At 41.6% G+C, this 27375-nt stretch overlaps 1 protein-coding gene across 2 annotated transcripts; it reads left to right on the forward strand.

Annotated features, from left to right (window-relative positions):
• Positions 1–1870: 1870 nt before the first annotated feature.
• On the forward strand, positions 1871–25540 carry LOC100562074 (serine/threonine-protein kinase pim-3). 2 transcript variants are annotated; one of them, XM_008105447.3, is made up of 6 exons: positions 1871–2066; positions 13525–13625; positions 17479–17529; positions 18661–19027; positions 21140–21316; positions 22994–25540. In XM_008105447.3, exons 1-6 carry the CDS (start codon positions 1982–1984, stop codon positions 23152–23154), a joined length of 942 nt encoding a protein of 313 aa, XP_008103654.1. In that variant the 5' UTR covers positions 1871–1981; the 3' UTR covers positions 23155–25540. The 2 variants fall into 2 exon arrangements, with proteins under 2 accessions (XP_008103654.1, XP_016847187.1); XM_016991698.2 differs by lacking the exon at positions 1871–2066 and adding an exon at positions 10213–10408.
• Positions 25541–27375: the final 1835 nt, after the last annotated feature.

Here is a 27375-nt window from a genome sequence, read left to right on the forward strand (position 1 = left end):
AACAGACCTCACAACCTCCGAGGATGCCCGTCATAGATGTTGCTGAAACGTCAGGAGAGAATGCTTCTGGAACATGGCCATCCATCCCGGAAAACTCACAGCAACCCAGTGATTCTGGCCATGAAAGCCTTCAACAGCATATTTCTGTTGTCTTTGGTAGATCACTCTTGAGATATGGTCATCCCTCCATCTACATCAGTGGTTCTCAACCTGTGGGTCCCCAGATGTTTTTGGCCTAAAACTCCCAGATATCGCAGCCAGTTTACCAGCTGTTAGGATTTCTGGGAGTTGAAGGACAGAACATCTGGGGACCCACAGGTTGAGAACCACTGATGTATCCAGAGATGCAACTATTCCCGGTTGAAAATAGAGTGAACTCTTGTTATTTTCCAGGGTTTGGTTCGAGAAACCTCAAATATTCCCAAATCCATCGATGCACAAGCTCCATTACAGTAGAGTCTCACTTATCCAACCTTCACTTATCCAACATTCTGTATTATCCAACACAGTTTGCCTTTTAGTAGTCAGTGTTTTTGTAGTCAATTTTTCAATACATTGTGAAGTTTTGGTGCTAAATTCGTAAATACAGCTATTACTACGTAACGTTACCATGTATTGAACTTCTTTTTCTGTTGATTTGTTGTAAAACATGATGTTTTGGTGCTTAATTTGTAAAATCATAATGTAATTTGATGTTTAATAGGCTTTTCCTGAATTCCTCCTTATTATCCAACATTTTCACTTATCCAACCTTCTGCCAGCCCATTTATGTTGGATAAGTGAGACTCTACTGTATATGTAATTGTATGATAAAACTGTATTTCTTATCTACTAATGATAAAATGTAGATTTTGGAATATTTAGGGGGGGGGGTTATTTTCAAGCCATGGAGGACTGAATGCCCACTCTGCATTCCCTTCAAAAATATCCAGTTTGAGAATTTTTGTTGGAAATTCCAAAATACAAACCTTGTTTTTTTCCCCTTTCCATTTAAGACAACCGATTTGACTATGCCTATGTATATAGTTGGACTTGAACATCTACAGTATTCAGTATCCACGGGGGGAGGAGGGTCCTGGAATTAAACCTCAACAGACACCAATTATATATACAGTATCAGGGAGATCTTTTTCACTATACCATTGCATATAATGGGACTCGAGGCTCCACGGGTTTTGGTATCCGCGGGAGATAAACAATCCAACGGATACGGAAGGCCGACTGCATTCCTCTCGCGCGCGCCAAGGAAGTAGAATAAGCCCTCAGAAAGTAACACTTAGCCCCGCCCGCCTGGAGTGGGCGTGGCTTGTGAGAAGTGGGCGCGGCCACGTCCCTTTCTCAACCCTCTGGAAAGCAGAAAGTGAGAAAGAGAAGGAAAGCGGGTAGCGAATGGGCGGTACCGCAGGAAGAGAACGCCCCGCCCCCTACGCGAGATGGGCGTGGTTTGGAGCCTTGTCAGAAATTAATCAGTATCAGAGAAACGGAAAAGTCTTGCACTGTACTTGTAGTGGGCGTGGCTTAGAAGAAGGGGCGTGGTTTAGGAGAAGTAGGAGAGGGGAAAGCAGGTGCCAGTTTATAAGCCCCGCCCAAATGGGCGTGTTTAACTCTGTGAGTGGCAGACAGAGGGAGGAAAACGCTTGTCTTTGAGTGGGCGTGGCTTGGCCGCAGTGGGCGTGCCCGCATCACTTTCCCGACCCCGTGAGAGACAGAGAAGGAGAAAGTGGGCGGTGCCAAAGGAGTCATCACTCAGAGTGAGCGTGGCCTAGCTGTAGTGGGCGTGTCCCAACCCAGTGAGTGACAGCGCATGGCGGTGTTAAGGGGCCGAGGCCCCGCCCACGTAGGCGTGGCTTGTGTCACTTTCCCAACCCCGTGAGTGACAGAAATCCAGAGCGGGAGGAAAAGGCTTCCCGGGGACGCAGGTTTTTGCCGGCGCTCCGGGTCTGTTTCGTGTTTCTTCGGGTGTTTCCGCCGCTCAGGCCCCATGTCTTCGGTGCAGGTGCTTTATCCCCCGAAGCTCCACCACAACGTCCTGGGCCCAACCTTCCCTAAGGATGACGTGACTCCCGGTAAGTACGATGATCGCTCTTGGATAGATTGGGGTCCATCTACACTGAGGAATTAACGCAGTTTGGTGTCGCTTTAATTACTTTAGCTCAATACTGGGTCATCCTGGGGAAGCTTAATTTCACAAGACCTTGAGCCTCTCCAAACTACAGTTTCCACTGATTATTATTATTATTATTATTATTATTATTCCATGTCAGTTCAAGCGGTGCCAAACTGCGTTAATTCTACAGTGTAGGTGCACCTGTGCCCCTCCCCACCCGTTCTTGCCCTTCCTCCCTTCACTTGCTTAAAGGCAAAAGACTTGGCATGCTGCTAGCTTTGCAAAGTGTTTATTTACTGACTCTCTCTCTTGACAAAGTTGAGGAGATTTCCATTGCCTTGCCTGTTGCCAACCTATGGAAAGAGCCGCAGACTTGCCAGCGCAAGTGCTGCCACCCACCGGCAGCCTGTGGTATTGCACCTCATGCCTCGCTCATGCCTTTCAACTTTATAAAGGCAAGAGCAGGGAATGAGATGCAATGCCGCCTTTAAAGGGACAGACACCGCTAGAGTCTGGCCCTTTGACATTTAAAGGGACAGACTCCAAAGAACAACAAATACAACAGGTCCAAAACACCTGGAGGGCCCAAGTTTGCCCATGCCTGATCTATACTGTAGAATACATCTATGGCAGGCATCCTCAGAGGTTGTGAGGTTTGTTGGAAACTAGGAAAGTGGGGTTGATGTCCTGGGTGGGAGAAAGAACTCTTGTTTATTTGAGGCAAGTGTGAATGTTGCAATCGATCACCTTGATTAGCATTGAATAGCCTTGCCGCTTCAAAGCTTGGTTGCTTCCTGCCTGGGGGACTCCTTTGTCCGTACAGCTTTGTACAGGGTTTGCATAGTGGTCTGATCATTTTAATAGTGTTTTAAGTGATTTTAACTGACTTGTAGGTTTAATTTTACAGAGTGTCCCAAATTTTTTTGTATACTGTATAGGAAAAACTAACAAACTTATCATATGTGTGTGTACAATTTTTTTATTTTTTTATACTTGTAGATATACAACACTTAGGGAATATTTTGCAAAGTTTTGTAATCATTATTTTGTAAATTTAGCTACTATTTCTTATTTTCCCTATGAATGGCAACTTTTGGGATGCTTGTATTTTCGTGTTTATATGTTGTAGATTTTCAGTTGCATTTTTCAAATGTTGTGAATTGTTTAGGGTCTCAACCAAGAGAAAAAAGCAGACTGCAGTTGTTGTTGTTTGTATACACGTTTTGCACATACTGAGATGAAGAGAGCAGGAAAAAAGAGGAAATGGCATATCATGAGTTCTTTGTAGCTCCAGGGGCTTGGATCTAGGGCCCTAGTGGATACCAAAATCCTTGAATGCTCAAGTCCTGTTATATTTAATGGTGCAGGTAAAATGATGTCCTTTATATAAAATAACAAAATTAAAGTTTACTTTCAAAATTTTAAAATATTTTCAAATCATGGATGGTTGAATCTATGGCTATGGAAGGCTGGGTATGTTGTATTCCCTTAGCAGGTTCCCTGTTTCCCCATAGACCAGTGGTTCTTAACCTGTGGGTCCCCAGGTGTTTTGGCCTACAACTCCCAGAAATCCCATCCAGTTTACCAATTGTTAGGATTTCTGGGAGTTGAAGACCAAACATCTGGAGACCCACAGGTTGAGAAACACTGCTCTAGAATGAATGCAGTTTAACACTACTTTCACTGCCCTGGCTCAATTGTTTTGTTGTTGAAAAACAGAAAGTTTATTAGGGAGGTAGCTAGACTTGTACCTGCTAACTACTATTGTCACCTAACCCTGCCATACCACAATTTGTCTCACCAAACCAATCTGATGGCAATTGGCACAATTGTTTTAGTAACAACAGCTCTACAAGATAAGTCAGTGATACTGTCCTCAGGTTGAAGGATGATAAGGCAGAGATTCGAGAGAAAGGGATCTGAGAGCATTACTTATATGTTAAGTTATAACTGTGAATTTTAATACTGTTAATTCTGTTTTAATGTTTGTATGTTTATATATTTCAAATTGTGTACTAATGCTTCTATGTTAAGCCGTTTTCAGCCCCCTTTGAGAGAGATAAACAGGATATAAATAAAAATAATATTAATGATAATAATACTTTAACCAAGCTTTCCAATAGCTATAGAGCCCAAAAGATTGAAATTGTAGACCCACTTGTTTTCACTGAAAGCACTTTATATGATTGGTTGGTTGTTACTCATTTTATCTCTATAATTACCGTAATATTTTATCAATGTCTATTTTAGGGTTGATTGATTTTATTGTGGTATTGTTTTATGTATTGATGATGTAAATTATGTTTTCCTTTGATATTGATGTATCTGCATTTATTGCTCCGTATGTGTTGTTACATTATAAGTGCTTGTAAGCTGCCCAGAGTCCCTTTTGGGAGATGGTGGCAGGATAGAAATAAAGATGATGATGATGATGATGATGATTTACTTGCCAAGACCAAAGTATTGATTCAGAGTTTTAAAGGAGGACTTGCTTTCAGCTAGAGAACAGCTCAACCTTTTAGGCTCTTCCACACAGCCATATAACCCAGAATATCAAAGCAGAAAATCTCACAGTATCTGCTTTGTACTGGGTTGTCCGAGTCCACACTGCCATATATTCCAGTTCAAAGCAGATAATGTGGAATTTTATTCAGCTGTGTGGAAGGGGCCTTAGTCCCTTTAGTAAACCTGCATCACTCCATGATGTATATTTTCTTCCCCTTTACCACGATAAACAAATACCTCGGAATGGGGTGGAGTCTCCTTCCCTGGAGGTTTTTAAGCAGAGGCTGAATGGCCATGTGTCAGAAGTGCTTTTGATTGTGTTTTCCTGCATGACAGAATAGGGTTAGACTGGGTAGCCCATGGGGTCTCTTCCAAGTCTATGATCTTTATGTAAGAACATAACAAATCTTGCCAAAGGTTCTACCAACATGAATGTTTTTGCAAAGGTGTTACTTCCTGGTAATATCTTTTTTTGAAATGACCCTTTAGGATCGACTCTCAATCACCGTGACAGAGCAGAGCTGGCCAGTACTTTGACCTGGTCATGTCATCTTACATGATGGTATGCTTATATCCAGCTCTGGGGAAAGTTGCACTGGGAAAAGGAGATAACAGAGTTCAGAATCCCACGTACTTTTGGAGGGATGTATAAAGCATATCTCGTTCCCTAAGAGCTTTGGAAATTGGGTTGTTGTGTTTTCCGGGCTGCATGACCATGTTCCAGAAGCATTCTCTCCTGATGTTTCGCCCACATCTATGGCAGGCATCCTCAGAGATTGTGAGGTATATCAGAAAAACTAAGCAAGGAAGGTTTGTATATCTGTGGAAGGTCCAGGGTGGGAGAACTTTGTCTGTTGGAGGCCAGTGTGAATGTTGTAATTAATCACCTTGATTAGCATTAAAGGTCTTGCTAATTAAAGTGGCCAATTACAACATTCACACTGGCCTTCAACAGACAGAGTTCTTTCTCTCACCCTGGACCTTCCACAAATATACAAACCTTCCTTGCTTAGTTTTTCTAATATACCTCACAACCTCTGAGGATGCCTGCCATAGATGTGGGCGAAACATCAGGAGAGAATGCTTCTGGAACATGGCCATACAGCTCGGAAAACCCACAACAACCCAGTGATTCTGGCCACGAAAGCCTTCAACAATGCTTTAAAAATTGTTTGGAAAGACTTTGGGTGCATCTACACTTTGAAATTAATGCAGTTTGACAGCATTTTAACTGACACTCTGTGCTATGGAATCTTTGGAACTGTAGTTTGGTAGAGGAGGTTGGATGATGATGATGATAATTTTATTTCTTTCCCACCTCTCCTCATGGCTCAGGGTGGGTACAACGTAGCTAAAAACACATAACCATTATATAAAATACACGTATTAAAGACTTTGTAAAACTACAATCCCCACACCATTGATCCATGGCAGTTAATGTGGTGTCAAACTGTGTTAGCTTTAGTATAGATCCACCTTTTGTTGTTGTTTGTTTGTGCCTTCAATTTAACTCTGACTGGTGAAGGACCTTTCATAGGGTTTTATATCGAGGGGATTTGCCATTGCTGCCTTCTTTAGCTGAAAGTGTGACTTGCCCAAAGTCAACCAATGAGTTTCCACGACCTAGCAAAGATTTAACTCTCTTCTTCCAGATCTCTTGACCAATAATGAAACTACTATATCATGCTGGTTCCAAAAGTAGGATTTCCTTGGCAAGATTTCTTCAACAGGAGGAGCCAACATAAAGTTCTTTTACCATTGGACTACAGTTTAGGAGACCCACGTTTGAATCTCTTCTCAATTATGGAAACCCACTGGGTGGCCTTGGGCAAGGCACTCTCTCTAAGCCTTAGAGGCAAATCTTACCAAAAAAAAAAAAACAACCTCATAATAGGATCACCTTGAAGTTAGAATTGGATTGAAGGCACACAACAGTACATCAGTGTTGCTTCAGTGGATCTTGATGGGATTCGAACTCTGGTCTCCTAGACTTCTAATTCAACTTCTAATCCAACATCCAAAATACTGCATTATGCTGACTCTTTCTTGTTGTTCCTGTGTGTCTTCAAGTCATTTCTGACTTATCCCGACCCTAAAGCAACACTGGAACAGGCTTTTCTTGGCACAACATGTTCCATTGCTTTTTCCTAATGTCTGATTGGTTTCCATGTCTAAGTAGGCAGTGGTGTCACTTGTGGACACAAACTGCACCGGATGACACCAATATAATTGTCTATAAGGTAAATTGTGCAGTACTTCTGTAGAAATCTATTTTATATTTTAAAAATCATGTAGTTAGATAGGTAAAGGTAAAGGTTTTCCCCTGACATTAAGTCCAGTCGTGACCAACTCTGGGGGTTGGTGCTCATCTCCATTTCTAAGCCGAAAAGCCGGCATTGTCCGTAGACACCTCTAAGGTCATGTGGTCGGCATGACTGCATGGAGCGCTGTAGTTAGATATAACACCAAAAAAAACTGTACATGTTTAATAAGGCTATGCTGATTTATTTTTGAACCTCCTAATGCACTGTAGTCAATACTTCTAATCATGTGATTTTGTCCACATGGACTACAAGCATGTACTGTTTTTTTATTTGCTCCTGGAGGTATTTTTTTTAAAGTGTAATTGATTTTGCCCAATTTTCTGGTAATTAATTATGCCTTTTTGGTCTGGTCTGGGAGGAGGTCCATAGAGGTGACATCCACTTTAGAATCATACAGTTTGAAGAGACTCCAAGGGCCACCCAGTCCAACCCCATTCTGCCAATCAGAAATACACAGTCAGAGCACTCCTTACAGATGGCCTTCCAGACTCTACTTATAAACCTCCAGAGAAGGAGACTCCACCACACTCAGAGAGGCAGCACACTGCACTGCCGAACAGCTCTTACCATCTGGACGTTCTTCCTAAGGATTAGATGTGAGAAAGACTTCCATCCCATCCAACCTCCTTCCCTCCTCAGTTTTCACTTGCCAATGGCTTAGCTGTAGGCAGACCCTTATCAGAGCACATTTTTCACATTCCAGGGCTGCTTGTCAAAGAGATCAAGGTAAAACACTTATCCTGTATTTCTAGAGAAGATTTGGAATTGCCGGGAAAGGGAGACTTGTTGGTTAACAGACCCCTGTCAAGGCAAGGAGGGAGAAATAATTTGAGGTGCCTCTATACTGTAGAATTGATGCAGTTTGATACAGGTTCAACTGCTATGGAATGCTGGGAGGTGTTTGGTGAGGCTTTGTCAGAGAAAATGTAAAATTACAACTTCTGTAGCATTTACTGAATGGCTCTATTACCGGACCTTTTTGGAATCCTAGTCCCCCTCTACACTGGCATATAAAATGTATTTTATTTATTTACAACGTTTTTACCCCGCCTTTCTCACCCGAGGGGACTCAATTTCATATTGCCTGCTTTGAACTGGATTATAAAACAGTGGTGTAGACTCATATAATCCAGTTCAAAGCAGATAATATAGATTATCTGCTTTGATAATCTGGATTATATGGCTGTGTAGAAGGGGCATAAAGGCCCTTCCACACAGACCTATATCCCAGAATATCAAGGCAGAAAATCCCACAATATTTGCTCTGAACTGGGTTATCTGAGTCCACATTGCCATATATCCCAGCTCAAAGCAGATAATGTGTGATTTTATTCAGCTGTGTGGAAGGGCCTTGGATACACCTTTCCCTATATGAACACCTCTAAAAATGGGATAAGTCTTAGGGCCCTTCCAGACAGGCCCTATATCCCAGGATCTGATCCCAGATTTTCTGTTTATACCAGATTATCTGGAAGTGTGGACCCGTATAATCCAGTTTAAAGCAGAAAACCTGGGATCAGATCCTGAGATATAGGGCCTGTCTGGAAGGGCCCTTAGAATCTTGAGATATATATATATATAGATATATATCCCATTAATCTTACTGAAATAGGTGTGGAATTACACTCGATGGTGTCCTAGGCCTCCTACACTGCTGTATAAATTCCAGATGATCTGCTTTGAACTCAGGACCCTTCTATACTACCATGTACAATTCAAATTATCTGCTTTGAACTGGATTATACGACAGTGAATTGGTTGTTAGAGTGGTCCAGCATTTCTGTGTCATATGCTGTGTCCAGATTGGTTCATCAGGTGCTCTGCTATGGCTGACTTCTCTGGTTGAGTTAGTCTGCAGTGCCTTTCATGTTCCTTGACTTGTGTTTGGGCAATGCTGTGTTTGATGGTCCCTATGTATACTTGTCCATAGCTGCATGGTATACAGTTTAAACTTTTTATCGATGTATTTGGATTGTTGTTTACATGATTTAATATGTTGCAAGCTGCTTTGGGTCCTGGGAGGGAGAAAAGTGGGAGATAAAGATGTATTGTTGTTGTTGTTGTTGTTGTTGTTGTTATTAGACTCCTGCAAAGGTGAGAGGATTATTTGAGAACACAGAAAGGCTGGACCACTCTAATAACCACCATGTCAGACTACACAGAAATCCACAAGCATGTGGACAATTTCAACAAAAAGGAGGAAACCATGAAAATGAACAAAATCTGGCTACCAGCATTTACAAACTCTAAAATCAGAACAGTAAACAAAGAGTAACACTCAGAAAACAGGTGAATTCAAGACATGAAATAATCAGGGCCAGCTAACACCCAACAAATGCAGGAAGCAGCCAGGCTTTAAAACTGCAAGTCTTTTCCATGCTAATCAAGGTGATTAATTGCAACATTCACACTTGTCTTCAACAGACAAGAGTTCTCTCTCCCACCCTTGACCTTCCACAGCTCACTTGCGTAGTTTACAGCAGACCTCACAACCGCTGAGGATGCCTGCCATAGATGTGGGCGAAATGTCAGGAGAGAATAATTCTGGAACATGGCCAGACTTCCCAGAAAACTCACAGCAACACAAAGACATTATAGTTGCCATTCCTTATTTGCTTCTTTACTTTATGTCCTGCCTTTCTCAGATGTGTGGAAGTATTTGTAAGGTCAGCTAAGGTGGCTGCTAGGGAAACCTTTTATATAATCAGGCTGAAGATGGAAAGCAATCAGAGGGAGCCTCGGGTCAGCATGTTTGCCTGAGGCTTTGGAGCAAATGTCTCTCCATAAATCAGTCCTTCCTTCACAGCTGCCAGTGGTTTGCAATTTAGCACCTTTCTGTGCACTCACACTGTGGAATTAATGCAATTAATTGCTATGGCTCCCTGCTGTGGAATCCTTGGATCTGTAGTTTAACAAAGTCTTTGGGCTGGTGTTTCCCAGGATCCCGTAGCATTGACCCATGGAAGTTAAAGTGGTGTTGAACTGTTTCAGTGCCGCAGTGTAGATGCACCCGACTTTAATGAACAACACGTGGATGAGGCAGCCGGCCAGTGGAGAGGAAAGAAAATAGAATTTTCGCGCGCCTAACTTCGATTGGCTCCCGCTGACCGCCGCCTCTCTTTTGATTCGTCCAAACCTCCCGCAGATTGATTATGTCTGCCCCGCCTCTCGGGCTGTTTAAATCCCAGGCAGTTTAGCCCCGCCCGTCGGTGTGACGATTGTGTGAGCCTTTCCGATTGGCCAAGACGTTTTGTCCCGGCTTCCCATTGGCTAGGCAGAGGAATTCCAAGGCATTCCAATTGGGCGGGGCTGGGGCACGCGGTAGGTTTAAATGCCAGTGATGCTTGGTGAAGCTGCTTCCTGTTGCCGCTGGCCATGCTTCTGGCGACATCTCCCATCAACCAGCAAAATCCCGAAGCAGCACCACTGGCTTCCAATGCAGACCCCGCCGGAGGAGAGGCTTGCTACTTGGGTAGGGTCTGCACCGATGTAGGCAATGTAGGGGAGTCTCTGTACCTTTTATGTTCTTAATTGCGAAAAGAATAAGCTTATATCGTTTTTGACTTTGCATATTTTACCTTTTCTATCTGCATGCATTTATTTGTAATACTTAGTTTTATACTTAATATATATTTCATATTTATATTATGTTAAATGTTATGTTTTATATATTTATATTTATGATTTTCCTATTTATTTGTATTATATATTTATATTTATTTTAGTTATATTTATTATTTGTAATATAGTATAGATTTATAATATACATTTATTAAATATTCATATTCATTTGTAATAAATATTCATATATTTATTATATGTAATGTTATTGATGCTTTATATTATATATTATATAATTTATATATCATGTAAAATTATGTATTATATGTGTGTGTGTGTGTGGGTGTATAGTAATTTGAAACACATACTGACACAGGATTCTATGTTGGTATTTGTGAAAGCATTGAATGTTTGCCATTGTATGTTGGAATCCATCCTGAGTCCCTTTGGGGAGATAGGGCGGAATAGAAATAAAGTTTTATTATATTATATTATGATACATGTACAAATGCATTAAATCACATGAATTTCCCAACCTCACAAAATGCAAATAAAGCTGGATTGCTGTGAGTTTTCTGGGCTGTATGGCCATATTCCAGAATCATTCTCTCCTGATGTTTTGCCTACAACTATGGCAAGCATCCTCAGAGGCTGTAAGGTCTGTTGGAAACTAGACAAGTGGGGTTTATATATCTGTGGAAAAAACTCTTGTCTGTTGGAGGCAGGTGTGAATGTTTCAATTGGCTACCTTGATTAGCATTGAAAAGCCTTGCAGCTTTAAGGTCTGGCTGCTTCCTGGCTGAGGGAATCCTTTGTTGGGAGGTGTTAGCTAGCAGTAATTGTTTCCTGTCTGGAATTCCCCTGTCTTTTGAGTGTTACTCTTTATTTACTGTCCTGATTTTAGAGTTTTTTTTAAAAAAAATACTTGTAGTCAGATTTTGTGCATTTTCAGGTTTTCGTCCTTTCTGTTGAAATAGTCCACATGCTTGTAGATTTCAGTAGCTTCTCTCTGTAGTCTGACATGGTAGTTATTAGAGTGGTCCAGCATTTCTGTGTTCTCAGATAATACGCTGTGTCCAGATTGGTTCATCATGTTTTCTGCTATAGCTGACTTCTCTGGTTGAGTTAGTCTGCAGTGCCTTTCCTTAATTCGTGTTTGGGTGTTTGAAATATTCACACTTGTCTCAAACAGTCAAGAGTTCTTTCTCCCACCCTGGACATTATTCTGCATATATATAAACTCCACTTGCCTAGTTCCCAGCAGACCTCACAACCTCTGAGGATGCCTGCCATTGATGTGGGCAAAACTTCAGGAGTGAATGCTTCTGGAACATGGCCATACAGCTCGGAAAACTCACAGCAATCCAGTGATTCAGGCCATGAAAGCCTTTGAAAGCCAAATTAAGCTCTTTTTCAGCTTGAAATCTTATACTCTACACTGAAAAGAAAAAAAAAACCAAAATATATAATACCTACCTTATTCATGGGAAATGTATATTGCTCTTCTGCCTTTTTGTGGAAGACTGAGCACTCCAAACCTCCAAGTTTAATCCCTTTGTGTGCATCTACACTGAATAATCAATGCAGTTGGAGACCACTTTAATTGCTGTGGCTCAGTGTTGTGCAGCCCTGGGATTTGTAGTTTGGTGGGGCACCAACTGCCTTTGGCAGAGAAGGCTAAAATTTTGCAAAAGTACAACTCGCAGGATTCCTTAGCATCAAGCCATAACAGATAAAGTGGTGACAAGCTGCATTAATTCTGTGGTGTAGAATATAACTTACATATTGTGTGACTATAAATATAATCTAGAAACCACCCCAGTCCTTCATACATTTACTTGTTGATTTCTCTTTAATTACAGTCAACTGTTTATCTGTGTGATCTGCTTATTATAATGTATGATAATTATAACCGATTGCTGTCTTGGTCAAGTTCAAAGCAGCTTGTTTTGCAATTGTGAAGTTTTTGTGGTTTGTTATTAATCCCTCTGTTGTGTATCTGCATATATTTTAGATTGTTTCATTATTTTTGCTTGTTTTATTGTAATGTGCTGTGTGCTATATAAATAAATGATGATAATAATATGGTGTTTTCCTTCATTCTAAGGCCCAATTTACACTGACATATAATGCAGCAAAGCCAGTAGACTTGTATAATAACACAGTTTGAAATTGCATTACAATATTCCCTCACTTATTGTGAGGGTTATGTTCCAGGACTACCTGCAATAAGTGAAAATCCGCAAAGTAGGGACACTATATTTATTCTATGTGTGGAGGAGAGCAAACCACAGACCACTTACTACAATGAAGTCTATACTTTATTTTAGCAGTTACAATATACAGTACACCAGCAGAAAAGAAGAATGGAAGCTAAATAACCCTTTTTTATTTCCAACCCTTCCCGAACCCCTCCCTTTATTTCTCCCTTCCCTCCTTCCAAAACCCTTTGCACACCAGAAAAACCCGCGAAACAGCAAAAATACTGCAATAAATGTTCACATTAATATTAATTGAAAACCCGCGAAACAGCAAAAATACTGCAATAAATGTTCACATTAATATTAATTGAAAACCCGTGAAACAGCGTGGGAGCGAAAAGTGAACCACGAAGTAGCGAGGAAACACTGTATACGGTCATTAAAAGTCATATAATGCAGTTTAATTGTATTTCTACAATTCTACACTGACCATATAATGCAGTTTCAAACTATGGCAGGATATGGCAGTGTAGATGTGTGTGATGCCCTTTCCCTCCATATATATATGTGCCAGCTGAACTGCTGACTTGAGGGTTGGCAGTTCAAATCTGCGAGACTAGGTGAGCTCCCATCTGTCAGCTCTAGCTTCCCATTCGAGGACACGAAAGAAGGCCCCGCAGGATGCATCTTACAATCAAAGGTGTTTTCCTAGTGATGAAATATGGTGTATGAGAGAACACTATATGATGGCATAATATTATAATATGCTATAATGGGACTCCTGGTAGCAGGCATCCTGCTTGACGTTCCACTTTCTCTCTTTCAGGGAAGGCGACCTTGGAGACACGTTACCGCTTGGGAGCCTTGATCGGGAGTGGTGGCTTCGGCACTGTCTATGCCGGCACACGGCTCTGCGATTCTCTCCCGGTGAGCAAAACAGCACATCTTCGTCATTATAGGTTCCGACTAAATATGTGAAAATGGTAGACATGTCTGTTGGGTTGCTGTGAGATTTCCGGGCTGCGTGGCTATATTTCAGAAGCATTCTCTCCTCTGACGTTTCACACACATCTATGGCAGGTATCCTCAGAGGTTGTGAGGTCCCTGCCATAGATGTGGGCAAAACGTCAGGAGAGAATGCTTCTGGAACATGGCCATACAGCCTGGAAAACTCGCAGCAACCCAGTGATTCTGGCCATGAAAGTCTTCGATAACACATTATGCCTGTTTATAGTTGCAGGTGCAAAACCACCTCTGGGAGTACATCTGCACTATCTGATTAATGCAATTTGGCACCATGTTAATTGTGTCAATACTATCGAACCTTGGGAGTTGTAGTTGTATAAGTTCTTCAGCCTTCTTTGTCAAAGAGTACTGCTACTTTGCCATATTATGATTTCTGTGATTCTATACACAGAAGTTAAAGTGGTGCCAAACTGCAATAAATTCAACTGTATAGGTACACCCAGACTAGTCCTTCTTTTAAAAACCCTTCGGGCAGAGCTTTCCAAATTGTATTACAATATTCTGCAGGCATGGGCAAACTTTGGCCCTCCAGGTGTTTTGGATTTCAACTTCCAGAAATCCCAGTCGGCTTACTGGCTGTTAGGAATTGTGGGAATTGAAGTCCAAAACACCTGGAGGGCTGACGTTTGCCCATGCCTGTAGTGTGTAGGCTGCAGTGCACAGGTGTGTTGAACAAACATAACGAGAAATGGGTTGTTGTGAGTTTTCTGCACCGTATGGCCATGTTCCAGAAGCATTCCATGTTCCAGAAGACCACACAATCTCTGAGGATGCCTGCTATAGATGTGGGCGAAACGCCAGGAGATAATGCTTCTGGAACCACGGCCATACAGCCTGGAAAACTCACAGCAACCATGTGATTCCAGCCATGAAAGCCTTCAACAACATAGCAGGAAATATCTATATGACATAATCAATAAATCTTATATTTTAAAAATGTTAATGAAAAGTTTTCATGGGATATGTTATGTCCCTATCCACTTCATGATTATAATTTATGTATGTGCCCATATCAGTTATAAAATACTGGTTTAACCACTGGTTTGCTGGTAAAACTGATGTCTAAAGAGTGTGGCACCAACATGAAGTGTTTGGAAAGCTCTTCCTTATGGGATTACCATGAGTTGATGGGTAACTTGTAGGCATGCACACTTTGCACACATCTACTCAAAGTGGGTGCACTAAGAAAGTAATTAGCTAAACCATTTGTTAATTGCTTTACTGGAGATAAACTCCTGATCCCTTCAATTTATGCTCCATGCCATTCATCCGTAAACAGCTAACCTTAATTTATTTCTGTGACTTAGCACTTCTAACACATCTGATTTTTTTGCTGCCTAATAATTTGTACTATTGAGGCTGACTTATAGCCAGTGGTTAATTTTTAACAATTGGTGACCAGACACCTAAGAAGAATGTGAAAATGTGTGCAGTTGAGTTGATGCATACCAACAAACCAGTTCTGACAGCTTGTTGAATAATTTAAAACAGTTTTCACCTACAGTAGTATATCTTCTTTAACACATATCCTCAAACTGCAGCCCTCCAGCTGATTGGGCTCACAACTCTCAGAATTTGTGACCATTGAACAAGCTGGTAAGGACTTCTGGGGGTTGGAGGGCCCCAGTTTGAGGACGCTTGGTCTATAACAGTGGTTCTCATCCTGTGGGTCCCCAGATGTTTTAGCCTTCAACTCCCAGAAATCCTAACAGCTGGTAAACTGGTTGGGATTTTTGGAAGTTGAAGTCCAAAACACCTGGAGGCCCAAAAATTGAGAACCACTGGTCTATAAAGTCAATAGCACTTAATGGCACTTTGAAGTTCATTGAGCCACATCAGTTGAAGTGGTGCCAAACTGCATTAATTTTACAGTATAAATGCACCCTGAGAGTCTGGATAATGTGAGAAGTCATAAACTACACTTTTACTACAGATACATAAACTAAAATTGTTCAGGATGTTTCTATAAAGCTGTCTAAAACTGTATCTGCTTCAGTACTGAACACTCTGAATTGGGTGTTTGGTAAGACCGTGGGAAAAGTAGATCATATACTAATTGGGCTGAGTACTTCTCACATTATTTATTGCAGCTAAGTGCCGTTTTGCATTGGAGCCTTATTGTTTTGAAATGAACAGAACGCTGGCAATTGCCAATAAAATATGCATGACAGTGTATAATATCGAAATAGACATACTGTGTTGTAATATCATGGGTGTTGTATATGGAATCAGGAAACAGTGTAACTCATTGTAGAGCGTTTTAATGCACTTTGTCACATTGCTCTTGGAAGATAAACTTAGGCAATTTTCTATTGTGATGTCTGATGCTTTCATTGCCGGAATCACAGGGTTGTTGTGTGTTTCCGGGTTGTATGGCCATGTTCCAGAAGCATTCTCTTCTGACGTTTCACCCACATCTATGACAGGCATCCTCAGAGTTTGTGAGGTTTGTTGGAAACTAGGCAAGGGAGGTTTATATATACCTCACAACCTCTGAGGATGCCTGCCATAGATGTGGGCGAAATGTCAGGAGAGAATGCTTCTGGAACATGGCCATATAGCCCAGAAAACACACAACAAACCCAATCTTCCATTGTTTAGGAGAGCAGCAGAGACTGTTTCCCAGTGTGTCAGGAACCAACACCATATTTGCGCTCATTGGTTACAGTGGTTTCTTTCTTTCCTGGAAAACTTCCATTCCATTAATGCCTCCTTGAGTAGTGTTACATCAGACTCTTGGTTTTCTTTGTTCCTAAAGGAGAGACGGAGGCCCCTTCCACACAGCTGAATAAAATCCTACGTTATCTGCTTTGAACTGAGATATATGGCAGTGTGGACTCTGATAACCCAGTTCAAAGCAGATATTGTAGGATTTTCTGCCTTGATATTCTGGGAAATAGCGCTGTGTGGAAAGGCCCTGAGTCTCACAATATATAAATATTGTTTTATTCCACAGATTTTCTTGATGCATTTCAGCCAATACATGTATAGATAGATAAACAGACAGACAGATAGTCTCCTTCAGCAACTAATTGCTGAACCAGAAGAAGATTGAGGTCCAAAAATTTAAATAACACCATTGTAGCTATCCATGGTCTTCAACAAACAGTAGAGTCTCACTTCTCCAACATAAACAGGCCATCAGAACGTTGGATAAGCGAAAATGTTGGATAATGAGGAGGGGTTAAGGAAAAGCCTATTAAACATCAAATTACATTATGATTTTACAAATTAAGAACCAAAAGTCATGTTTTACAACAAATTGATAGAAAAAGCAGTTCAATACATGGAAATGTTATGTAGTAATTACTGTATTTATGACTTTAGCACCAAAACATCACAATGTATTGAAAACATTGACTACAAAAACATTGACTACTAAAAGGCAGATTGCGCTGGATAATACGGAACGTTGTATAAATGAGACTCTACTATATTGTTATTCTCTGCTTCTTTTTTATGTTCCTTCAAGTTGTCTCTAGTTTAAGGCACTCCCACAAAGTTATTTTCTTGGCAAAATTTATTTAGAGGTTTGCCGCTGTCTTCTACTAAAACGGAGAGAATACCAAGTGACTTTCCACAATTGAACAGGGATTCAAACTCCAATCTTCCAGCGACCCAAGCCAACACTCAAATCCATATACAGCATCTGTCGGAACTGCTTTGATTGTGTGTCCCTGCATGACAAAGGGTTGGACTAGATGGCCTTTGTGATCTCTTCCAATTCTTTAATTCTTTCTTCCTCTTCTTTCAGGTGGCCATTAAATATGTCGCGAAGGAGCGGGTTTTGCAGTTCCAGCATATGGTGAGTTTATCCTTCTCTGCTAACTACACTATGTAAGAAAACTTGAAAATGTTTCTGTTCTTGGTTTGAAAGTATTCTTTTTCGTTTAATTGTGCGGTATTTATTTTGAAAGTAGTTACATTCTAGAAACTTTGTTTTTGTGACTGCCACAAACTAAGTAGAATTGTGTTGTCGAAGGCTTTCATGGTCAGAATCACTGCGTTGTTGTGAGTTTTCCGGACTGTCTGGCCATGTTCCAGAAGCATTCTCTCCTGACATTTCACCCACATCTATGGCAGGCATCTTCAGAGGTTGTGAGGTCTGTTGGAAACTAGGGAAGTCAGGTTTATATATCTGGAATGTCCAGGGTGGGAGAAAAAACTCTTGTCCGCTTGAGACAAGTGTGAATGTTCCAATTGGCTACCTTGATTAACATTGAATAGCCTGTCAGCTTCAAAGGCTGGCTGCTTCCTGCCTGGGGGAGTCCTTTGTTGGGAGGTGTTAGCTGGTCCTGACTGTTGCCTGTCTGGAATTCCCCTGTTTTCTGAGTGGCATTCTTTATTTACTGTCTTTATTTTAGAGTTTCTTAATACTGGTAGCCAAATTTCCAGAATTTCTCCAGGCAGGAAACAGCCAGGCTTTGAAGCTGCAAGGCCCTTCAAATGCTAATCAAGGTGGCCAATTGCAACATTCACACTTGCCTCAAACAGACAAGAGTTCTTTCTCCCACCCTGGACATTCCACAGATAAATAAACCTCACTTGCCTAGTTTCCAAAAGACCTCTGAGGATGCCTGCCATAGATGTGGGCAAAACGTCAGGAGATAATGCTTCTGGAACATTGCCATACAGCCCGGAAAACTCACAGCAACCCCATGTAGAATTGGTTGACACTTGATGAGTTATTCATTGAAAAATGATAGCTAAATGTGCTGCAGGATGTCCTATAAAAAACAAAGTTTTGCAATTTAATAAACGCTTTCCATGTTTTTATGATAGAACCAATTAAGAAATGACATTTATAACCCAGGAACTAATTGTGTTGCATAGTGCTATCCTTCCAATTCAAGGTGTTGTTGATGTCATTCCATGGCTTGGGCTCGAGGTCTTGACACATACTGAACTCTTTGCCCTCTTTCTCTTCCTTCTCCAGAATGGCAGCCTTGTTCCACTGGAAGTCGCTCTGATGAAGAAAGTGTCCTCCCCGGGTTGCCGAGGCATTATCCGCCTCCTGGATTGGTTTGAACAGCCTGACTCCTACTTCATTGTGATGGAACGCCCTTTGGTGTCTCAGGACCTGTTTGACGTCATCACAGACCGGGGCCCGCTCCCGGAGAGCGTGGCCGCCAGCTATTTCCGGCAGGTGGTGGAGGCCGTGCACCATTGCCACATGTGTGGCGTACTGCATCGGGACATAAAGGATGAGAACATCCTGGTGGACCTTCTACATGGTGACCTGAAGCTTATAGACTTTGGCTCGGGGGCATTGCTCCGGGATTCTCCATACACTGATTTTGATGGTAGGTACACTTTGCCTTGGGGGAGAGGGCAGGTGGCTTTTCCAGTAAGAGTTGAGGGAAAGAGTTGAAAACCTTGTGTCATCCAGATCATAGAATCCAGTCCAACCTCTTTCTGGAGCCTTTGGTGGTGCAATGGGTTAAACCCTTGTGCTCGCAGGACTGCTGACCGACAGGTTGGCAGTTCAAATTCAGAGAGAGTGGGTGAGCTCCCACTATGAGCTCCAGCTCCCCATGCGGGGACATGAGAGAACTCACTCAACAGGATGGTGGGGTATTCCAATGCCATGATGAAGAAATTACAATGTCTTATCTACATTGCTAAATAATGCAGTCTGAAGCTGCATTGTGTGGTCAGTGTGGACTCATATAATGCAATTTAACTGCATTATATGAGTGTACACTGACCATATAATACAGTTTCGAAGTGCATTGTATGCTGGTGTTGATGGGGCCTAGGACACAGCATTTTAGATGGAGATTCTTGTGTAATATCTTCACAACAAGTCTCGAAGAGCCCTTCCAGACAGGCCCTATATACCATGGTCTGATCCCAGGTTTTCTGCTTTAAACTGGATTATATGAGTCTCCACTGCCAGATAATCTGGGATAAACTGAAAACGTGGGATCAGATCCAAGGATATAGGGCCTATCTGGAAAAGCTCTTACCTTGAACACTTCTGGCTTACACAGAGATCATTAGACTATCCTATATTCTCATGCCACGAGAATGGTATATACTACCCTCAAGGATAGAGAATCTGTGGCCTTTCAGATGCTTTCAGCCTACAAGTCTTATTAGCACTAACCAACAGATCCAGTAGTGTAAACCATTAACATTTGGTTGTTGTGTGTTTTCCAGGCTGTACGACCATGTTTCAGAAGCATTCTCAAAACCTCTGAGGATGCCTGCCATAGATCTGGGCGAAACGTTAGGAGAGAATGCTTCTGGAACATGGCCATACAGCCTAGAAAACGCACAATAACCCTGTGATTCCAGCCATGAAATCCTTCGACAACACATTGCTGTGGGAGTAAGGAACCTGATATGGAAATATATAGGTTCCTCTGTACCTCAACTTATTAATCAACAATAAGGACAGAGTTCACTTTTCCCACCACTATGGACTACATCTCCCAGCCCCCCTCAAAACCCTTTCTCTCAAAATGGTAGCTGGAAGTGACATTGTATCACTTTTTGATGTCATTTTGATTTCCAAATATTTTAATAGATTTGCACAATTAACAAGAAAAATATTACGTACATATATATACACACAAACTCTTGATGTCATTTTGAAAAAGAAACTGGAAAAAACATATATTTGACTTGACAATTATTGTTTTATGTGTTTGCACTCATTTGGGAGTGTAAATTTTGAGTGATTTTTTTCAACTTAAAAGTCTAGCCAAAGTATTTTTAAAAATTTGGAGTATTTCAGGAAGGCTTGGAGGCTTGGTTGAGAGTTTCAAGGACCAAAAAGGGGGCCAGGTGCTGCATATGGCCTTCACTTTTCCCCAACCAACCAATTAAACCCATTCTGTATTTTAGTATAAAAATAAGCCAATCTCCCCCCCCAAAATAGAAAAACAACACACCTCAATTGAATATGTAGAGAAATTCTCAAGTCCTGCTCCTGGCATTCCTGGAAACGCTTGTAAATGAATGAAGGAGCAATTAGTCCACATTATCACGACTGAACATGCCAGAGCAAGGAAGAAGTTACTCTCAAGGCATCAGAAGGCTTTGCAAGCAATTTAAACAAAGCTAAAAGGAAAATAGTAAGTGATCTACTCAAAATGGAGAAAAAAAACGGAGTACTGTGGCCAGAGATACAGAAATTGAAACCAGAACACTTAAAACACTTGATGGACATAAGCAAGGAGAAACACTTTGGTAGGAGCAGCACCATGCCCTATGGTCAGCTCTTTTTACACTGAGCAACTATTCTCTAACTGAATTTGGATCTTGTGTCTAGTTTCTACACTGGAGGTATTCACCCTACAGATATGTAAGGATAAAGGTGCTATAATATGAGCTTTTGCTAGGACTATCTAAATTGAAATGGGAGTTTCTTTGAGCAAGTTGTCACCTGTTTCTTTCTGTTCTTGCAGGCACACGAGTATACAGTCCCCCTGAATGGATAAAATACCACCGGTATCACGGCTTGCCTGCCACTGTATGGTCACTGGGTGTGCTGCTGTATGATATGGTGTGCGGGGACATCCCTTTTGAGCGGGATGAAGAGATCCTCCTTGGAAAACTCCACTATCACTGCAGGCTATCCTCAGGTGAGAGTGCTACTGCTGACCATGGGGAAGCTGAGCCCAAGGAAAGATGCCAGATAATTGTGATCAAAATTGTTCTGAGTGATTTTGGACTCCATTGCATATTCCCTTTTCTCTCACTTCTGATAGACATTTTTTGATGTCATGAAAGCACAGGGAATGCTTAGAGCAGTTTTTTTCCCAGCTGCTTAGTACACACAGCCTTTCATCAATGGGAAGTTTTGGATTCTCAGCCAGCATGGCTCCAGCAGGCTATAAATTACTCCATGCAACACATTGTTTGTTCCTGGGTTATAAATGTAATTTCATAATTGGCTCTATCATAAAACATGGGAAAAGTTTTTTTCAACTGCAAAATTTTGTTTTTGCTGGACATCCTGCAGCACATTTTGCAATAGTTTTTCAATGAATATCTCATTGAGTCTCAACCAATTCGACATAGTTTGTGGCAGGAGTATAACAACTACTTTCAAAATAAGTACCACACAATTTAACAGGAATACTTTCAAACCAGGAACAGAATTTCTTTTCAATTATTTTTACAATGTATTAGAGAAGATATAATTCTACACATCTGGATAGTCCTGCACTGGTGAAAGATTGTAGAATACAGTCACCAATTATTTTACACAACCTGGTATTTTAATGCTGGCCATCTTGGGAAAGATTCTTGTTTAAACCTCTGCCGCCAATCAGTATAGATTCTAGGGAAGGGGAACTGGAAATACATATAACTGCAAATGCCATCATGCCTAAAGACCATAACCCATTGTCAGTGACATGAGAGTTGCAGTCCAGAAGCATCTAGAGAACCACAATTGGTTACAGACAAGCTGTTGGAAATAGCAACCTCCCAAGCCTTTCACTATTTGTTAATGTATATGTTTACTAACCTATATTCTATGTGTATGTTGATTTGCCAGTTTGACTGTTTCTCTTCGGTGTAGGAGGAGTTATAGACATGTGATTGTACTGAGCATGTTCAGACTCAGGACTTCATTTTGTATTTTGTCTGTTTTACCACCTCAGTGGAGGTGGATGTATCTCCTATCCCCTCCGTGGAGGTGGATGCATGTTTGCATCAAACCTCAGTGGAGGTAGATACACGTTGCCTAAGAGGTTTCAAAGAAATGTATATCTTTTGGGCAACTGCAATTTCATCTTCAAAGAAACAACCATCCTCTGCTAACCAAATATATTTTTGTAGTGGCATGTCTTTGTCCTTGGCAGTTCAAAGACAGGCTTCTTCAGTTTAACAGATGAGTTACCTGTGCGCCATTACATGAATGCTTATAAATATCACTTGTTCAAAGGGTTGACTTCTAACAAGTGGTTTTCAAAAGGTGGTCTCCACATGTTCATGGATATTCACATTTGCCAAACTGATGTAACATCATTTTTCCTTTTTAATAAGGTTATGATTGCCAGTTATTTCCAATACCAGCAGTTCCTAACCTTCTGTCTCTAGATGTTTCTGGGCTTCAGTTCACAGGATCCTCAGCTAATATGCCTCATATTAAGAAATTCTGGAATTTACAGTCCAACATTTGTAGACCCAGTGGTTGGGCACAACTGGGGGAGACAATACTTTTTCACATGTTTACATTTTCATGGGGGTCTTGTACTTCTAACTCCAGCAAATGTGGAAGACTGACTGTATCCTCTCTGTCCCTATGCTAGACTGTCGTCACTTGATCGAGTGGTGCCTCTCACTCGCCCCAGAGAAGCGGCCTTCCTTGGAGCAAATCCTGGCCCATCCCTGGCTCCTCGCCTACCTGGAGCAGAGCGGACGCAAAGGGCCTCAGCAGCCCACGGGGCCCAAAGCGGGCACCAGCCTGTGACTATGGTGGCCTTTGGACAGCACTGGGAGGAGGAGCTGCCCCAGAGCGGATGGGGACACCTCTGCTTCTCCTGCAACAAAAGACTGATGCGGTCGCTGTCTCTTATTCCTGCTGATGAACTGAGCGGCTGCCCCTGGCCTCACTACCGGGGGTGGCTTGTCAAACCCACATGACCGTTGACAACCTCATTAGACAATGGGGCTGGCATTCCAGTCCCTAGCCAAGACAGTAGAGACCAATGGGTGCCTTTCTGTTCACACAAGGACTTTTTTTGCGTGCCCACCTCCTCTTCTCCCTTCTATGTTGGTAAGGAGCAGAAGATTAACACAACGCAAGCCGTGTTTCAAGGCTCCTGGTGCCAGCTTCCTCTTGTATGCCTTGATCAGTATTGGAGCTGCCTCAGGACCTCCCGGAGGCAGGAGGATTAGATTTACGTTTTAATGCAGTGTGGATATGGTGCTGTCTCTGCCGGTGCCAGCTTGTTATTTATTTAGGGGGGAACGAACTTACGGGAGCCCTTGCTGCTTCATGTCATGTTAATTCACAGTATATACATGCTGTAGTTTTGATGGTTAGAAATGTTTTCTCCAGTCCAGCCAGAAAGTGACTACTGTAATATAGAGGCAGGGAAGCTTCAGTACATCAGATCTGAATGAATTACTAGCCCACCTTTGACTGGGCAGATGGAAATGGAAGCTTAACCACATCTAGAGAATCACAATCCTTTTTTAGCCCTATGGTAACCTGTCCTGAACATCTCCCCTCCTCGCCCTGCATTTCCATTCCTGTTCAGCCATTCCAAGTCTGAACCCAGCTTTCAGTACTTTCCCTGGTGGGGTCTTTCTTCATTCTTGCGTTTTCACAAGTTGAAGGAAATGAAAAGCAAAACAAAGAGGCTCTAATCTCATTAAAGAGATAATACATTAAAGAAGTACACGTTTTTTTTAATTGAATGTTGTGGGGTGGAGATAGAATATCCCAGGCTTCTGGCCTCTTCAGTTCAGAAATGGACCTCAGTTTTATATGTAAGCTCTATTTAGTGTGGGAAGAAGGGAAGATTGTGGGAGGTGTGTGCCCTACTGCATATTTAACTCCCATACATGTCAGCCAGGTCTTCCCAAGAAGCCCAGTGTGGGAGGAGTGCCAAAGGTTTCCCAATCTTGCCTTGAGCCATCTCAAATAACTTAAGAGTATGGGTTGCGGTGAGTCTTCCAGGCTGTATGGCCATGTTCCAAAAGCAATTCTCTCCTGATGTTTTACCCACATCTATGGCAGGCATCCTCACAACCTCTGAGGATGCTTGCCACAGATGTGGGCGAAACGTCAGGAGAGAATGCTCCTGGAACATGGCCATGCAGCCTGGAAAACTCACAGCAACCCAGTGATTCTGGCCATGAAAGCCTTCAACAACACATTAACTAAGAGTATTCTTGACAAGGAGTCGAGCTGCATGATTGACTCTGTACCTATCATTTCTTAACTTGCCAAGTTTAGGAGTGGGAAGGACAGCCCTTCTCTGAGTTAGTGTATCCCTTCCAACTATCAGAGAAGACCTGGCTTCATGGGGAGCTATTTCAACCTTGGCTAACCAAAGGAGAGACACATGCTGTTCTTTAGACAGAATTAACATGTCATCAGTACAGCACTGTGGTCTGCAAACTGGTGAGCTGTGGTAGCCAACCAAAATACGTGCTTGCCAGGAGCCTGCCAGCCATGGAGTAGAAGGACGTCTCTTTCATATCATAGTATAGTGAGAGTATATAGGAGTAGGGGCATCTTGCTCTCTTCGACAGATCCTTGTTGAGCTGGGAAAATGAATTATTTATGTCTCAATGTGACATCCACAAGGATCTTCACACTTCCTTGGGATTTGGTTTTCCTTGATGTTGCCCTGGCTAGGACTTGCCAAGAAGGTGATCTGGCAAGCACATTTGTGTTTGATTGCAGCCTTCAGACTTCATTTCTGGGTATTGAAGTAAAAATCCCCAAGTCCTACCTTATGCTTCCACCAAGCTAAGACCCTACTGCATTCAATCCATCTTAAAATTCCTAGCAGTTTAATATTAGCTTTCTGGCATTGACTCTTAAGACATAAACAGAACACTAGCCAAGAGAAACTGGGGCAAGGGAGGTGAAGGAGGGCAGAAGAATTCAAATCCAGTAGAGCATCAGATGGTTATCATGCGGCCTCTGGCAACGTAACCAAGGAGGACTACTATGCCAATTCTGGTTTGATCTTATATTTGTGGATTTGAGTGTGTGTTTATGTTTAGTATTGTATCCCATGCACATTAGTGCAACCACATAACGCAGTGCCTCGCCCACTTGGGCTCCAGCATCTACAACAACCCTTTCTGGGATTAAATAAACTTTTATAAGAAAGAAATGACTTTGTATTTTTCTTATCTGCTCATGGAACCAAGTTTTCTAATGCAATGTCTACATCTTGTATAGTGGCAATATAACTTACATGGAAATTGGGAACCACACAGTGCATCTATGCTACTAAACATAAGATTTTTGATACCATTTGGCTCCATCCATTACAATCCTGGTTGTTTTTGTTTTGTTGAGGTCCTGTGAATTCTCTGCTGTAGAGCTTGAGTAAGCAGTTCAGGAAAATGGGCTTAAACGCTATCAGAAAATACAAACTATCTCACCCAGGATTCCTTACAGTGGAAATGGAGTGATGCATCTGTTTCCTAGGGTGTGAAACCTAATTACTTAGGTGTGTTGCAGTAACTTGGGAAAAGCAGCTGAGCTACAAAGTGGTGTGTCTGCTTCAACCTGTAATTCTGCACTTGCATGTGGCTTATGAACACGAGGGAGTTGCCAAGAATATAGCCCACTTTAGTAAAGGGTGAGAAGTCACAATTTTTTACAGGGATGGACAAAACCTACGTCAAGAGTCACCCTTGTCAGATGAAAAGTATTTGTTTCCAAAGATGTGGGTGTACGTTGTGTTGCATAAGGCTGATAAACCCTGAAGTTCTCCATTCAGGTCCTGACAAGATCAAAGCCAGCCCCATTTCCTATTAAAAGGGGCGTGTTTTTTACACAGGTGTATAAACACTTGTGTTGGAGCCCTCGCATTCAGACACAAGCTGTGGAACTCCCGTCTTCTAAGGTAAGCAATGTTTAACTAAATGGGCTTCAGGGGATTTGGGGAAAATATGGTTTCACAGAGTTCCTTTCTCATCAGAAGCTTGCACTCATTTAGTATCGCCAAAAGAGGTTGATCGCAACAAGGTTGATTAGATCTGTGAGATTTTAAAGCTAGATGGATGTGTTCCACAGCAAAGTAGTCCAAGATTCCATTCAAATATATCAAAATAATCTTAAGAAAATAGTTTGCCCTGGTATTCCAGTGTTCGGGGTACACATTATAATGGTAACTGGTTGGATCTTTGGTCAGTTTTATATCCAACTGATAGGGCACAAGAGCTGAGAAGACCTTGTTTTGAGAAGATGCTTTGGGGTTTGGACCATGGGCTTTCCATTTATAGATTAACTCAATTATTACACACAAAATCCTTGGTGCCTTGGTTTTTAGTCCTGTTCCTGAGGTTATTTAGGGCTCTGATTCAGAAAATAGTATTGGATAATCAGCATCAGCCCTAGTATCTTAGATACGGTTAGCATTGTTTTTTTATGGAAGAGCAGATGACTTGTAGATGACACATGTTTTGTATCTCAAAATCTAGAGTTGATGGGGAAAAACTAGTGCCATTTTTGGAATTAGCAGGTTAAATAATCCCAAAACAGGGCAAACATTTGTGTGTTGTCCAGTGTTATGGATGAGTACCATCATCATGGATGAACTTTATTTTAAAATTTGCCTTCCTATTTATAGTTCTGACAGATTCCATATCATATGGGATATTTGGCCAACACATTTTCATAAGAAAGGGAGAAAGTAATAGGGAGATAATAGGCAGACACAAGGATCAACAAGCTGAAACAAAGAAAATATTTATCTCCCATCCCAGGTGTTTCTGTTCAGGAGTCCAGGCTATCATGGATGCTCTGGACCAGTGGTTCTCAACCTTCCTAATGCCTTAATACAGTTCCTCATGTTGTTGTGACCCCCAACCATAAAATTATTTTCGTTGCTCCTTCATAACTGTAATGTTGCTGCTGTTATGAATCATAATGTAAATATCTGATATGCAGGATGTATTTTCATTCACTGGACCAAATTTGGCACAGATACCTGATACA

The sequence above is a fragment of the Anolis carolinensis genome, chromosome 2 (assembly GCF_035594765.1).
Source record: "Anolis carolinensis isolate JA03-04 chromosome 2, rAnoCar3.1.pri, whole genome shotgun sequence".
NCBI classification, from domain to species: domain Eukaryota; kingdom Metazoa; phylum Chordata; class Lepidosauria; order Squamata; family Dactyloidae; genus Anolis; species Anolis carolinensis.